Genomic DNA, 13,485 nt, shown 5'->3' on the forward strand with positions numbered 1-13,485 from the left:
TTCCCGATGAAAGATCAACTCAACACTCTCGATCTCGACTTAATCGTCGAAGGAATTGGACTGGACATAATCAACCACTGATACAAATGGAACTCTCCTCTGCACGATAAGCATGAACTTTCCGTTTTTTGACGGCTTGAAAACTTATTTGTTTGAATGTTTTCCAAGACAATAAAAGCATTATGTGCCATGTGCCTTTTCTAATTTTTAAAAGGAGACCTTGACTAATTTATAGGTTGAAGGTAAGTGATAGCCGTGAACGTACAGGGTTGTAGCGAGAAAATGATACACTTTAATTTTGTCATAAAATGGAAACTATGAGATTTTTCATGTATTTTTTATTATTAACACAATGTTCTATTGTGTTAGTTTCAATTTGATTGATTCATTTCAATTCTTTCCCCTTTGTTTTTTATTACAGCCCCCAATTGCTTTAGAAAACTATTGCAAGCCGCAAGGACGATTTCCGTAGAACTTATAAAACATATCAAGTTTTGCGCTCACCATGTCTGAACAGTCAATGCCTTATGCGCAGGTATTGAAGCCTGTTGGAAACAAAAACCTTTTTCTTCTTATATTTTCTACGCAAAAGGAATCAAATGGAGCTTGAGAACTCCAAATAATATTTTTCGTGAAATTTTACGCCTTTATCAATAACAGTGGGAGTTTTCTTTCTTTTAATATGGCGCTCCATACCATCACATATGAGCCATTTTGATATCGCTCGGCACCATTTTTATCGGTTGGAATACTGCGAAAAGATACACTATGCACGCAATCATTTTGCTTGTTCAAAGATGCCTCCAAAGTCTTTTGTTGCCGTCTGAAAAAAATATGTTGTGGGCAGCATGCGTCTTCAGCAGCATCCGAGATCTAGCAAACTTGTCGGCGACGTTTTTGCGAGACAACCCATGAATCCTCTGCTTCTTGAAAGGACTATATCTAAGGTCCTTTTCATTATGTTTTGCATGCAAGTATGACTCATTTTCATGCCATGCGCCATTTTTCTTCCCGATCGTTCCGGATTTGGTTATATACGCTCCTGCACCGCGTTAATTATCGTTAGAGTTCGTACAGTCCATTTTTCCCGGCGCTTTCTATTTGGGTCAACCATATCACTGTATATGAATCGTTTGGGGAGGTTTTGAGGATACAACATTCTGATATGTTCTCTACAAGAATCGATTACAATTTTTGGTTGAAAAAAACTCAAACCTAGCAGTAAAAATACTGCTTCTTCAAACAGTAAACCAAGATCTGAAATATAATTGTCCGAAATACCACATGGGGTCCTGGAATGAGTGTACAACTTCCACGTTGCCACCTTGTAGTACTTTAACATTTCGAAACGCCATTATTGAACCACGAAAGCACTCAAATTAAGTTCAAATCCTTGCACTGGAGGAGTAAAACAAATGTTAAAGTTGCAAGAGGCATCGTCCAGGCCAGGATTGTCTCCTCATTGTTTACTGATAACGTTTCCTCCCAGCACTGCAAGAAAGTTCTAACTAGCTGGGAAGCAATCCAACCTGACCACAGAATAAGTCGTTTGCTGGCTATTAGAATTTAAATATTCAAATGGCCTCCGGACAACGCATGGAAGGCACCGTCAACACACGATCACGATGATAGTCTTGCAAACTGGTCAGGCAAACGAAACAATGCGCTGTTTGTTCACGAGCTGCGCCTTTAACGTGTGCCTTTAAAATGCTGCTCGAGGCTCTGCTGCTGCTGCTGGCCGCCGCAATTGTTTATTATAATTTCCCCACGCATTTCCTTATCAGCCAGCTCGGTACGAAATAAACGGAAAATTAATTTAAACTTTCTAATTATTGCGTCCATTCGCGCTAAGCCCCTGCGATGGCCGCTGGCTAGGCTGGGCTGGGCTGGCGGGCTGGGCTTGAATTTGAGTGGTTTTCATCCGAAACGACTATCGTAATCCTAATTTATGTTCCTTTCCGTACCGTTGTTTCGATGATAATCTGAATTCCACCGGCGCCCAGCGAGAGCTCGAGAGGGCAAGCGAATCCCGGGACCGCTCTCGGGATAATCCTTCCGCCGTCGGCTCTCTAATCGTTGGTAATTATTCATTGTCGATGGAGGACTTTACTTGTGCGCTTCCTTACTTTCCCTGGGCCCTCGGCGTTCTAACGAGCTGGGAAAAATGCCTGCAACCGTCGGCACCGGCGTCGGAATTGTCATTGCGTCGGTACCGTCCTCAGGGCATCTCCACCGCTCCCGGACCGCTGCTCAGTCCTGATTACAGATCCATTTCCAAGCCACCAATCAACCAATGAAGGGGGGTTTTCCGGTGAGAGAGAAGAGATTGACACGCCATTGGCAAGAGGTCTGTTGGTGCAAAACAACAGCTAAACAAAAAAACGTGGGGAAAACTCGAGGAAAAACAAATGAGAAAAAGGGCTACCCCACTTGATCCTAGACAAATAAAATAATCTGAAAGCAAACGGAGCACCGAGCAGCCCATTACCTTCCCCTCCACTGCTCCTTTCCGAATGGAGCATTGTCGGAAGTTTTAGATTAATTAAAAATATATCCCTTAACCCAGGGGGACCCATCTTCTCGCTCAACGAAGGGTACTCGCTGGTGGTGCTGGTAGTGCTCGAGATCGAAAGGCAGAACAAATGAGGGTTCCCGTGAATCTTGACAACGATTTGTAGTTGCAATAGCACAGTTTCCGGGGCGAGCTGCGTACCGGTCGTGGCTGCGGTCACCCACATCCATTGGGCGAGCGAAAAGATTGATGAATTACAACCACTAATTATTCTGATCAGTACAAATGGCTTCATTTGCGGCAATCCCCGTGGCATTTGGGGCCCCTTGTGTGTTAAGTTGTGTTCGGCCTCCCTCACTCGTACAATGGGGGAGGTTTTTGAGAACTGAAAAAAAAGAAAAAAGCTTCCTCCTCCTTCTCCAGTCCTTTTTACACACAATAGAACACGAGCAGCAACGAGCGAACGAAGCCAAACCGCTCGACGGTACTAACTCCCCATCGTTAGGACCACTTCCGATCATCAGCACCACCAGCATCATCATCATCATCAGCGCCACCTTATCCGGGACCGTTTCTTTTTTTTTGTTACCGTTCCCCGGAATCAGGAATGAACGATGAAGACGTTTCACCATTCTATCGCTATCGGCCTCCCCCACCGCCCTTATCCTGTGCCGTGCTTCTCGATTGCTTTCGAGTTTTATTTATGCTTTACATTTTCATTTCAAACCAAACCCTATCTTCCGCTTCTACCCACCGTTCCGTCAGTTCTTCCGTGGGTTTTCGTGGTGCTACGGCAGTTGGTAAATGGGATGTCCTCGGTTTTACTGCCACAGCGAGATATCGAGGAGATGCGCTGTACGGGTCCTCTGCAAAATAAAAAAACACAGCGAACTCCCTTCGAACGAGGCGTCTTGAAGCAACTTTATTTGATCGTTGTAAACACTACTCTGCCTCGCACCATCCCTTCGGTACTACTACTGGCTTCCATTCGCCAGCCCTAGCACCTAGTACAGTTGAAGGAAACCACTCCTTTTGTCTGCACCTGAAAGCGTGTAATAAAGGACCTGATTTATTTTTATCGATGCAATGAAAGTATTATTCGATAGGATTCTCCCAAACACGACGGTGACGGCAGAGGGCCCGAGGACAGGAGGACTAGCCGAGAAGGCACGGATGTTGTGAGCGCTGTGAGCTTGCTGCTCTTCCGTCCGGTATTCGGTATCGGTTCGCGATAGGATCCGATCGCCAACGCCATTTGTACGGGGATGCATCGTTAGGATGGTGAGCGAGAGAAAATTGGAAAACGAATCTTCGCCTCCATGCGCTCTATCAAAAGTCAACGCCAGCGCTGCTGCAAAGATGGATGATCATTTGAAAGGCAATAACATTTTTTCGAGCTTCTAGTTTGGTGTAGATTTGAAGTGAGCCCAATAGTACGAGCATTGGTCAATGATTTTGGCTTCGCTCTGTGTACTTCAATAAGACTGGCAACTGATAGCACTGGCATGGTAAGAACTATAATTGGAAGCAGCGTTTCAATGTGATCGTATGGCAAGTGATTCGGTATTGCTCTTATCGACTAGCACTATCAACATCACATACAAGTGGGATTGAAAATAAAAGTCATGGTTATTAAATAGAAAGGCTACATTGCTATACATGCTAAGCTAAAGTTTTGTATAGCTAAAATTGAATAATATGCCGGTATCATTATGGCGCTAAGTTACGAGTGGTGAAACACATGGCTGTAAAAGCTGAAACCTCCCCAATACTAAATACTATATTGATAAATCTTCATTCCTTATTAGCCGATTTATCGGCTTTCATATGGATTTACGAGTTATTTAATTGAACGATTCGCACCCAATGGCGATGTGTGACATTTTATTGTAGATAACAATTAGTATATGTCACAATTCTCGAAGTTAATTGTTAGAAATGTTCTATACCAAATTGAGCAGGTAGGTTTTTAGCAAGAGAAAATATATGGGAATAACCTGGAAAAGGACATCAATCCCTGGGAAAGGGAAAAGGACGTGTTAATCTTACCCAAGACCATGTCAAGATCATTCATTGATTTTGTTAAAAAGAAAAGAGTTTATAATTTGATTTTTTTTCATCATTTGTGAAATGAGCATTATTTTTTTCATAATTTTTGGTAAGGTCACGAATAATAATTGATACTATCGTTTACGATCTTTTGTTCTGAGAAAAGCCAAAGGAAAAAGCATTTAAAGCATAAAGCCGTCCATAAAGCATATACGGAAAATCATGAGGAAAGAAATTTTGATTGACACAACTCGCAAGCCAAACATTGCTTACGTCAATTCTCGAAACAAAGTTTAAATAATTAGTGCGGTGAAGATTTTACGAGTCACAGATGTCGCGAAAATTCTAATTCGGATCGTAATATATTTTAAACTCAACCAGCACAGACGCCTTCTCTCAAGCAATTTCACTGATCACTGTCACTGTCACTGTGCAATTCTCTTCAATCCATCAATAAATCAGGTTGGTTCTAGAAGCCATCCAATATCGGTTCACCTGGCAATCTAATTGAAAACAAAATTGACATTACAAATGCGAGTGGAACTTTCCGTCCGCTAGAGAGCATGCGATATGTAATGCAACAGTGTGAGTTCTGACAGTGGCAGCCACGATTTGAACAGTAAGAATCGCTAATTAGCACTTGTCTCAGATTCAGAAACGAATCATCTTCCTCCCCTTTGGAAGGGGGAGGCCATTGGTCAATAAATAGATTGCTCACCATCATCATCCCCTTCCGTCGTGTACCGCGATCTTGCTGCGCCATCATGAACGATGAACGATGAACCATTTCGCAAGCTTCAGTAATTATCATTTCATTCTCGAGCTCGAGCCCAGCGCCCAGCGCCCAGCTTTTAATTACCGCGTTGGGGTCCGCCGAGGGGCTCTTAATTAAAGATAACACGATGAAAAGCGGGATAAATGGTTTGGATGAATTATTTCGCATGATTTCACCTGAGAGGAAAAGCAGGCCGAGATCAAGCAAAAAAAAAACGGAGCGTTTGTGGGCTTTGACGTCGTTTCTACCATTCAAAGGCAAGATTCTTTTTCTGTTTTTGTACCCACCCTCACACTGGAGACGCTCAATTGCATCTTCCATCCGTTGTGCAAACGCAAAGCTCACGCACTCGAGCACTGTAAGGTCCCTCCTCGCCTGAGAGCATGAATCGTGGACGCTACGGTGCTTTTGATTTTGGATTATGCCGGCTCATGATGAGCAGCTCGCTACGCAGGCAGGCATTAAAAGAAGAGAAAACTGCAACGCGCTTTCCACGCTCGTGCCCTCACCTTCATATATATAGCGGCACAAAGTAACCTCTCGGCCGTGCAGTGCAATTAAAGTCGCGTTCGCGTCGAGTGCCGCTTGTGACCGTTGACTGCCGTTGCATTACGGATCCAAACAAATGCTGCTGCCACTCTCCGGGTTGTGTAAGGAGGGCATTCTTTTGTAGCTTTTAGTGCCAACAGCCACCCCGTCTTTGGAGTTTCGGCGGTCTTAACGGTGCAGCAGCAGCAGCAGGTGCACATTGTAGAGCGATTGTGTTCCTTCCACTTCGGAGCCTGCTTCACCAACACGTGTTTCCCTTAGTGCTACGTTGGTGTACTCGTTTTTAATTATTACGTCCCTCCGCTCGGCTCGGCTCGGCTCTGCCCTGCATATAATCATAAACAGTGAATTGAACAGGAAGGAAGGTAGGTCCTGTAGGAAATTAAAAAGGATACCCTGCAGCCCTCTGTGGCCACACAAAAGCAAGTGCAAGAGCAAGGAACCTTTGCGGAAAAGAAAGGTGCGCTGAAAGGAGAGAGAAAAACGGAAAAGCCATCGCGACCGGTTCCTGATTCCAGGGGAAAACCCACCAGAACCAGGGCTAAGAGTGGTCAGAATGTGTGGTAGCGTGAAAAAACTTTTCCCGGATTGGTCGCCGTCGCAGCAGCAGCTGCTGCTGCTGCTAGTGGTACTGCTGGCCATCCTCTACCAGGCACCTCAAGCAAACTGCGATGAACCGAGGCGAGATGCCAACGTAAGTTGATTAAAAGTTGATCCTCGCTGCTGACCGGCCTCGACGACGACGACGACGACGACCGTTGATTGTCAATGGCTCGTCCTTGTCGTCGTCGTCGTCGTTGCACATTTCTTCATGTCCTTGTCCACAATCGCGATTCTATTGCGGGTGTCGATTCTTCATCGTTATCACTATCATCCGCATAGTATCCACCGCCGGAGTTGCTGGAGCGGATGCGACCGATGCATGATGCGTGTGTCGCCGAATCGGGCGCCTCCGAAGGTAAGGATCCTGCTGCGGCCACGCGGATTGTGGCGCTTGTGGCTGTGGCTTTGCTTGCGGATCGGATTGATTCCGTTGCATTACATGATGGACCGTCTGCCGACGTTCTTTCTCTTCTCTTCTTTGCTTCTATGCATTCCGTAGAGGCCATTAAGCGCTTCAGCGATCAGGAGGTGCACGAGGACGAGGCGCTCAAGTGCTACATGAACTGTCTCTTCCACAAGGCCGGCGTGGTGGACGATAAGGGCGAGTTCCACTACGTAAAAATCCAGGACTTTCTGCCCGAATCGATGCACCTCATCACGCTTAACTGGTTCAAGCGATGCCTGTACCCGGTGGGCGACACCCAGTGCGAGAAGGCTTTCTGGCTCAACAAGTGCTGGAAGGAGAAGGATCCGGTCCACTACTTTCTGCCGTGAGGTGCGTGGTGCTTCGGTTTTCTTCCTTCCCCGGTCAAGCCCTCTGGTATCGTTATCGCTAGACCGTGAACTCGCGCTTTCCACCGGGAATCAATCATTCGGGATCGGTCAAACACAATCGCTGATGAAAAATCCGATCTTGTCCAAGTATAAACGTTCTTCCAAGTCTTCATCAATCGTTTTCATCGTGTGCCAATTGATTGTAATGGGAACACTGATAGTAATTTAGTAATCCACACAGTGCTACCCTTCCAAGGGTATCCCTACCAGCGAGCACGGTCTATGAATAAATTTAAATGAAGCAATAAAAACGCCCACAGGAACAGGAGCGACCGTTTGAGATCATCGCTTTGAACAGTCGCGCTGTAATACGCGTCATCATCATCCTGGGAGGATGATTAAGGGAAAGTAATCTCCCTTTTTCCTCTGCTTCTGTTTTCCTGTTTCTTCTTTCTGGCTGTTTTTTTTTTATTGGTGTTGGATCGGTTCCCACTCAGTCAAACTTGCCTTCCTTCGGGCTTCCGGGCAGAGGCGCAAGAAATTAAAACTTATTATCAGTGCCTAATTACGTCGCCCGCTGATATCGCTACCGTATCCTCGTCACAATTTGCCTTCGGGCGCGCGAACTCCCTGTCCACAGCTCCCAGCTCGTGGTCCGGTTCGCACCAACAGCAGCAACACCTACCTCTGGCCGAACGAACCGGTCCGGTGCGGAATTTGGAATATCATTAATCAAAGTTGCTAACAACGCTAAGAGCCAAGCTTGAGCGCTCGTGGAGTAGCCGTCGCGGGGACCGGTGCTTAGGGGGAGGGCGGTGAGGGTGAATTGGGCTTTGGGAAATTCCGAATCCCGGAAAAACTTAAAATTATCCCGCGCACGGTGGTGCGCGGGGCTGCGAAAAGTTAAAACGAGACAACAATAACAATGTCAATGTGGCGTTCGCGGAAGAAGCCAGCGAGTGGCAGTAATGGCGTCAAGCAGTAGAAAGGACTCCACCATCGCTGCCCGAGTGAAAGGAAGCCCAACAACAACGGCAAAACAACAACAACAACAACAACAACGTTAGGAAACAAAAGTAGGAAAAAAGGACACCAGGACAACACGTAAAGAGAGAGAGAAAATGAGTGAGAAAACAAAAAAAAAGCAACACAAATACGGGGGAAAAACTTTGCGCCGATAAAGTATCACCGTAATCAAGCAAATTAAAATGTAAATGAAGAGCCGCGGCGTAAGTTGGACGCGCCTCCAACTACCCGTGATGTTGTGGCACTTTGGAACATTGCGATTTCCCGGCATCCATTTGACTAATTGAGAAGACACCACGATGCTGCTGCTATCAACGAGGGGGATGGGGCCAATGCACAGCAAAACTGCAGCTGATGCGAGGATTTCTCAACACGGTTTAAGGGCGATTTTACTGTTACAACATGCGGTTCCCAATCCCATGGGTTTGGGTATTGTTTTGAGTCATATCCTCTCAACCTGTAATGTTCTGTTAACCAAGGTGTACTACTGTGTCCAAAAAGTAAGGTGACACGGTGTCCAAATTGCCCGCGTAAAAGGATATCTTTAGTTTTGTATTTTTTGTATGTTGTCAGCACTGTTATTGACAACCATGGCAAGTTTCACGTCAAAATATTCACTAGTGTTTGAGATACATATTTTTTTGTGAACTGCTAAAAGTGCATTCTTCGTTTTTCTCCATGTCGCAAGTTTTTAAGCCAAGAATTTGCATTAAAAATATTTTTTCTGCTGCAAATATACCAATGCGAATAGTACAGAATGCCTTCAGTGACGATACTACGTCAAAAAAATATTTACATTTGGTGGGAAGACTTCCAGGAGGATCGGGAACGTTTTGAAGAGGAAGAACGCCCTGGACGACCATCAACGACAATCGATGCAGTTCACGTCCAAAAAATCAAAGATTTGGTGTTGGAAAACCGTCGATTAACAACAAGAGACTTTGCTGATGATATTGGCAAATGAAACATATCCGCTAATTACATTTGGAACGATGTTTTTCATCTTAAGCGCGTCAGTGTTCGATCACGATAATGCACCATTCTCACACTTCGTTGGTTTTCTGTGACTTTTTTGCCAAAATTTTCACTCATATCGTTCCGATAAAACCGTATGCGCCTGATTTGGTTACATTTGGCTTCTGGCTATTAGACAAGCCCTAAATTACGTTCCGGGGACACTGTTTTGACACGATAGACCAGATTCAAGCTGCTGCGAAAAAGGTGCTGAAGGCCATTCCTAAAGACGACATTTTCGCGTGTTTGGAAAACTGGAAAATTCGTCGGCATAAGTGCATTGTGTCTGGGAGGGATTATATTGATGGCAAAAAAATTGATTTGGAAGAAAAATTAAGGAACTTTCAAAATACATCCAATGTCACCTTACTTTTTGGACACAGTAGTATGATTGATTTTTCCTAGAAACCACACTCTAACGCTGCGATATACTTTCACTATTGGGCCGGAGATTGGAAGCAATCTATAGGAGACTAAAATGGAGGTTTCATATAGTGCTGGCAGTAGTCATGAGGATGCATTATTAGCACTTCTTAGCTACACATGCACAATAATGCAGAGTAATACTAGGCACACTGCATGATCAGACTTTTCCAGGATCCAGAATATTTGGAAAACGTTGCTTTTTTGCCATCAACCCATCGTGATCTAAAGCCAAAGGACGAAAGTTGTCAGTATTTCCCAACGCACATGATTCATGAAAAGTTGTAATGCTACCAGCGATGCAGCAGTTTGCAACTCTTCTCGGGTCGCACTAGCAGGAGAGCACAATGGAAAGCTCCACTTTTCTAGGCTGAAACGGTTTTGAACACAATCCACTGGCCAGTAAAGAGCCGGGACAACAATGTCCAGGACGAAGAATTTTACACCTCGTTGAAAATGGAACGTTATGTATTAGTCTCACTTTTTCCACTCGTTTGTTGATACCCGAGAGTCGCAGGAATTGTGTATCCAGCCGATAAACTTGATGGTGTTATGCATTTTGAAAGTTAGCAACCAACACTCCTGGACGGACGAGCTATCTGCTCTAATGGCTTTAATTGCCTTCAAACACATAATTGTTCCATGAACATTAACATAGCTTTTGAGTTAAGTCTGGCACAGGTTCATCCAATTGATTTTAATAGTTTATATTCACGATCAACATAATAAGGTAATCTGTTTGTTTCACGTTTTCTTGTATCGTTTCCGTGGATAATAAAAACTCGGAGTTACTATGTGTTAAAATTGTCCAGCCATAAATCGGCATGTATTGATAGTAAAAGCATTTTTTTGTCTCTTTCTTCGATTTTTAGCAGGTAATTCCCGATCGTTGATTTTTCCTTCACGTTTTGATTAAGTATCAAATATGCTTGGGTTATTTTTCGCGTTTAACTCTGCCATTGAAGAGACGGTTCCTAATCTGCACGAAACATCACTATACTCTGGAACTTCTGCTTACTAACGCAAGAAATGCTCCCCAATCCATTCATACTGATAGCGATGAATGGTCATATCCTTAGTTTATATATAAAATCAATAATAATACATACGAGGAGCCAAGCATATAAGCATACGGTTATCGTGTGCGGTAATGTCCTTGCGCTGAAGATCAACCTGCACCGCAAGCTAGCAATTGACCGAGAAGCTACGACGCGATCTCGCGCTGCATCCAACGGAGGCGCATGGTCGAACACGGCTCTGATCGAAATGTGACGAAACCAAAAGTAATGCACGTGTGCATTAATGGGAAAATCTCTTATCTTCGGCCCGAACAGCAGCTCTCAAAAGTGATGTGTTACATTCGGTTTGAAGCAGTGGTCTCCGATTAGATAAGAAACTAGAAATTAATTCACGGAACGATCGAATGAACTCTTTGCGAGCGCGTTTTCGCTGTGCATGTTGAAACTACCTACCTACATTTCCATTCCAGGTAACAGCCATCCTCTTAATCATGTATGCTCAAAATGCAGGCAATCCGACCACACATTGGGCGCCCATTATAGGCACTAGCAAAGAGTTGAGTGCATGACGAGCTAAAGACTTTTTCTGTTGTTACATTCTGTTGTTCACTTAACAAATGAAAATGTTTGTTGTTTGTTGAAAATGTCGTTTTCTGATAGATTTATTTCTTTGGGATTTGCAGAATATTCTTGGCGCTGCCATGGTTGACTAGTACCTGGTTCAGACGTCCTAGGTCTTCATCAATGTTTGTCTGCTTGGTGCTCTTAGCCCCTGGAATCAATGGTCACGTGTGATCATGCCCCTTCTCCATCTGGTTGAGCCCTTCGTCTCCTTTTGGATAGAATACTTCGTTCGCTCTAAAATTGCTGCCAGATTCCCAAGTTTTTAACCCAGCACGGGTTGCTATCCGGAACGCGATGGAGCTCTTCAGGAGATCTTGCACGAATTCAATAAATTTGGTGTCGCGAGTGATAGCGATTAATGAAAACCCGGAAAAACTCGGAAAGAACCCAGGAAAAACCGGAAAAATAGCTAAAAACCGTGAAAAAACGGCCAAAACAAATCAGCTCTCTTAAGTTTCACAAAACCGCCGCTTAGGTGGCGCTTGAGTTCTGCTAGTAGTTCAGACTTTTGCCGGTTGCAGCGCTATTGCTGAGCGCACTCTGGTGGCTTAAAATCGAAGTATGGTTTTTAAATTTAAAATTTCAAATCACCGTTTAAAAAAAATAGCGGCCAAAAACCTAAACTTTTTAGCCGCCCAAAACACAAGATTTTCTGCCCGAACAGAACTCAAGAACAAGCAGCTAAAGGATTTTGCCCCTGCCCCTCAATCCCTCAATCCTTATCTTTCCGGTTCGATGGCGGAGCGGCAGCTCTCGCCCTGCAAAGTGGTCCTAACACCCGCCCAAAAGCCGGTCCCCTCCGGTCTAGGACTACATGCTAGCGTAGTGTCTGCTAAGACTGGCAAGTTAAGGTTGGTGCCAGTCGCCAGTCTTTCTTCATCATCAACGCAAAGACCAACTTAAAGACAAACTTTTCACACTTATCAGGAGTGCATGCTGCTGCTGCTCGATTTCGGGAGATCTCAAGTTCGATTGCCGGATTGATCCGCACGTCGATTCCTTTGCTGCAGGCGCCTTTACCGCCATCTTCCCGATAGATCGTTGTGAAATCTGATTCGTATCACTGACCACCGAGGAGAAACGGAAGAATAACACTTTCAGCGTTTTTGCGAGGACTGAAAGACTAATTTCATCTGAAACCGACCGACGTCCAAACGAAACATGTTTGCCTCTGATCTAGACCGATGAATTCGATGCACCAAGCCCACTCAGTTAGGCCCACTTTTCAATCAAGGACTCTTGAGACTCTCTGGAAAATGTCTTCGCTCAAGGATTGTCTTGTTTGGGCACTGTCGAACCTCACAAAGGGGTACAGAGAGCGTTTCGAAGGTTGTGGAACGATCCGATGATATGCAACTTATAGCGAAAAATAATACAAAAATATGTTTTGGCTGGATCTTAAAAAAAGCATGATCATGATCATGCCAATATTATTTGGTTTGATTTTGAAGTTTTCTCAAGAAGCCCGGTAGTTTTTCGCGAAATTGAACATGTTTTAACAACGTAGCTCGTAGTCTAAATCTGATCAACTAAAAATATACAAGAAATCATCCGTAAAAGTTGTAGTTATGGTAAATATTTAAATTATTTTCGTTTAAAAATGGCCCCAGTCTCTGAACTTAAAAAAAATTAGTTAAAAATTTCCCCAGTCTCTGAACGAATCATTATGTAAATTTATTTGGTAACAAAAAGGTAACTGATACTCATTGCAAAAATGGTTGTATACCATAATTAACTGTCCAATGGTTTATTCAAACGTTAATTTTAGATATATTTTGTACTCGTTTTTGCAATGAACAAAAGTGATAAGACAAAAGACAGTTTGCTAACAAAAACCCAAGGCACGCAGTGATCCATTCATATGCACTTCTGACTCGTGTGGTTTGGTTCAACACATATGGTTCGCGGTGTGAGCACGATATACTAAATGATCGGTCCAGATCTGTCCACGCGCACCAATGTCTCACAGCATATCAACAAGTGGATGCTGCACGATGGCTATTCACTGCTTCATTCACAATCTCGATGCATTGGAAAAGGAAAGAGTGGCATCCGGCAACGCGGCATAAACCCCAACACACGAGCATATGATACCGGCTGACGATAGCACCACTGCC

General features: G+C 44.2%; 2 protein-coding genes across 2 annotated transcripts in view; both read left to right on the top strand.

The window, feature by feature from the left end:
• Positions 1-13,485, top strand: part of LOC125950738 (calmodulin) — a 228,753-nt gene that overhangs the window by 99,670 nt on the left and 115,598 nt on the right. The gene's annotated exons all lie outside the window — the stretch shown is intronic.
• Positions 5,894-7,574, top strand: LOC125950736 (pheromone-binding protein-related protein 6-like). Its single transcript, XM_049678981.1, has 3 exons — positions 5,894-6,579; positions 6,768-6,843; positions 6,988-7,574. The coding sequence occupies exons 1-3, from the start codon at positions 6,442-6,444 to the stop codon at positions 7,260-7,262; spliced, it is 489 nt and encodes a 162-aa protein (XP_049534938.1). The 5' UTR covers positions 5,894-6,441; the 3' UTR covers positions 7,263-7,574.

The sequence above is a fragment of the Anopheles darlingi genome, chromosome 2 (assembly GCF_943734745.1).
Source record: "Anopheles darlingi chromosome 2, idAnoDarlMG_H_01, whole genome shotgun sequence".
NCBI classification, from domain to species: Eukaryota; Metazoa; Arthropoda; class Insecta; order Diptera; family Culicidae; genus Anopheles; species Anopheles darlingi.

What these genes read in the sequence shown, in the direction of transcription:
- LOC125950736 (XM_049678981.1), top strand. Translation starts at nt 6,442, where the DNA reads ATGTGTGGTAGCGTGAAAAAACTTTTCCCGGATTGGTCGCCGTCGCAG. An exon ending in AACCGAGGCGAGATGCCAAC is followed by an intron (nt 6,580 to 6,767) that starts GTAAGTTGATTA and finishes TCATCCGCATAG; the next exon opens with TATCCACCGCCGGAGTTGCT. An exon ending in CGAATCGGGCGCCTCCGAAG is followed by an intron (nt 6,844 to 6,987) that starts GTAAGGATCCTG and finishes TGCATTCCGTAG; the next exon opens with AGGCCATTAAGCGCTTCAGC.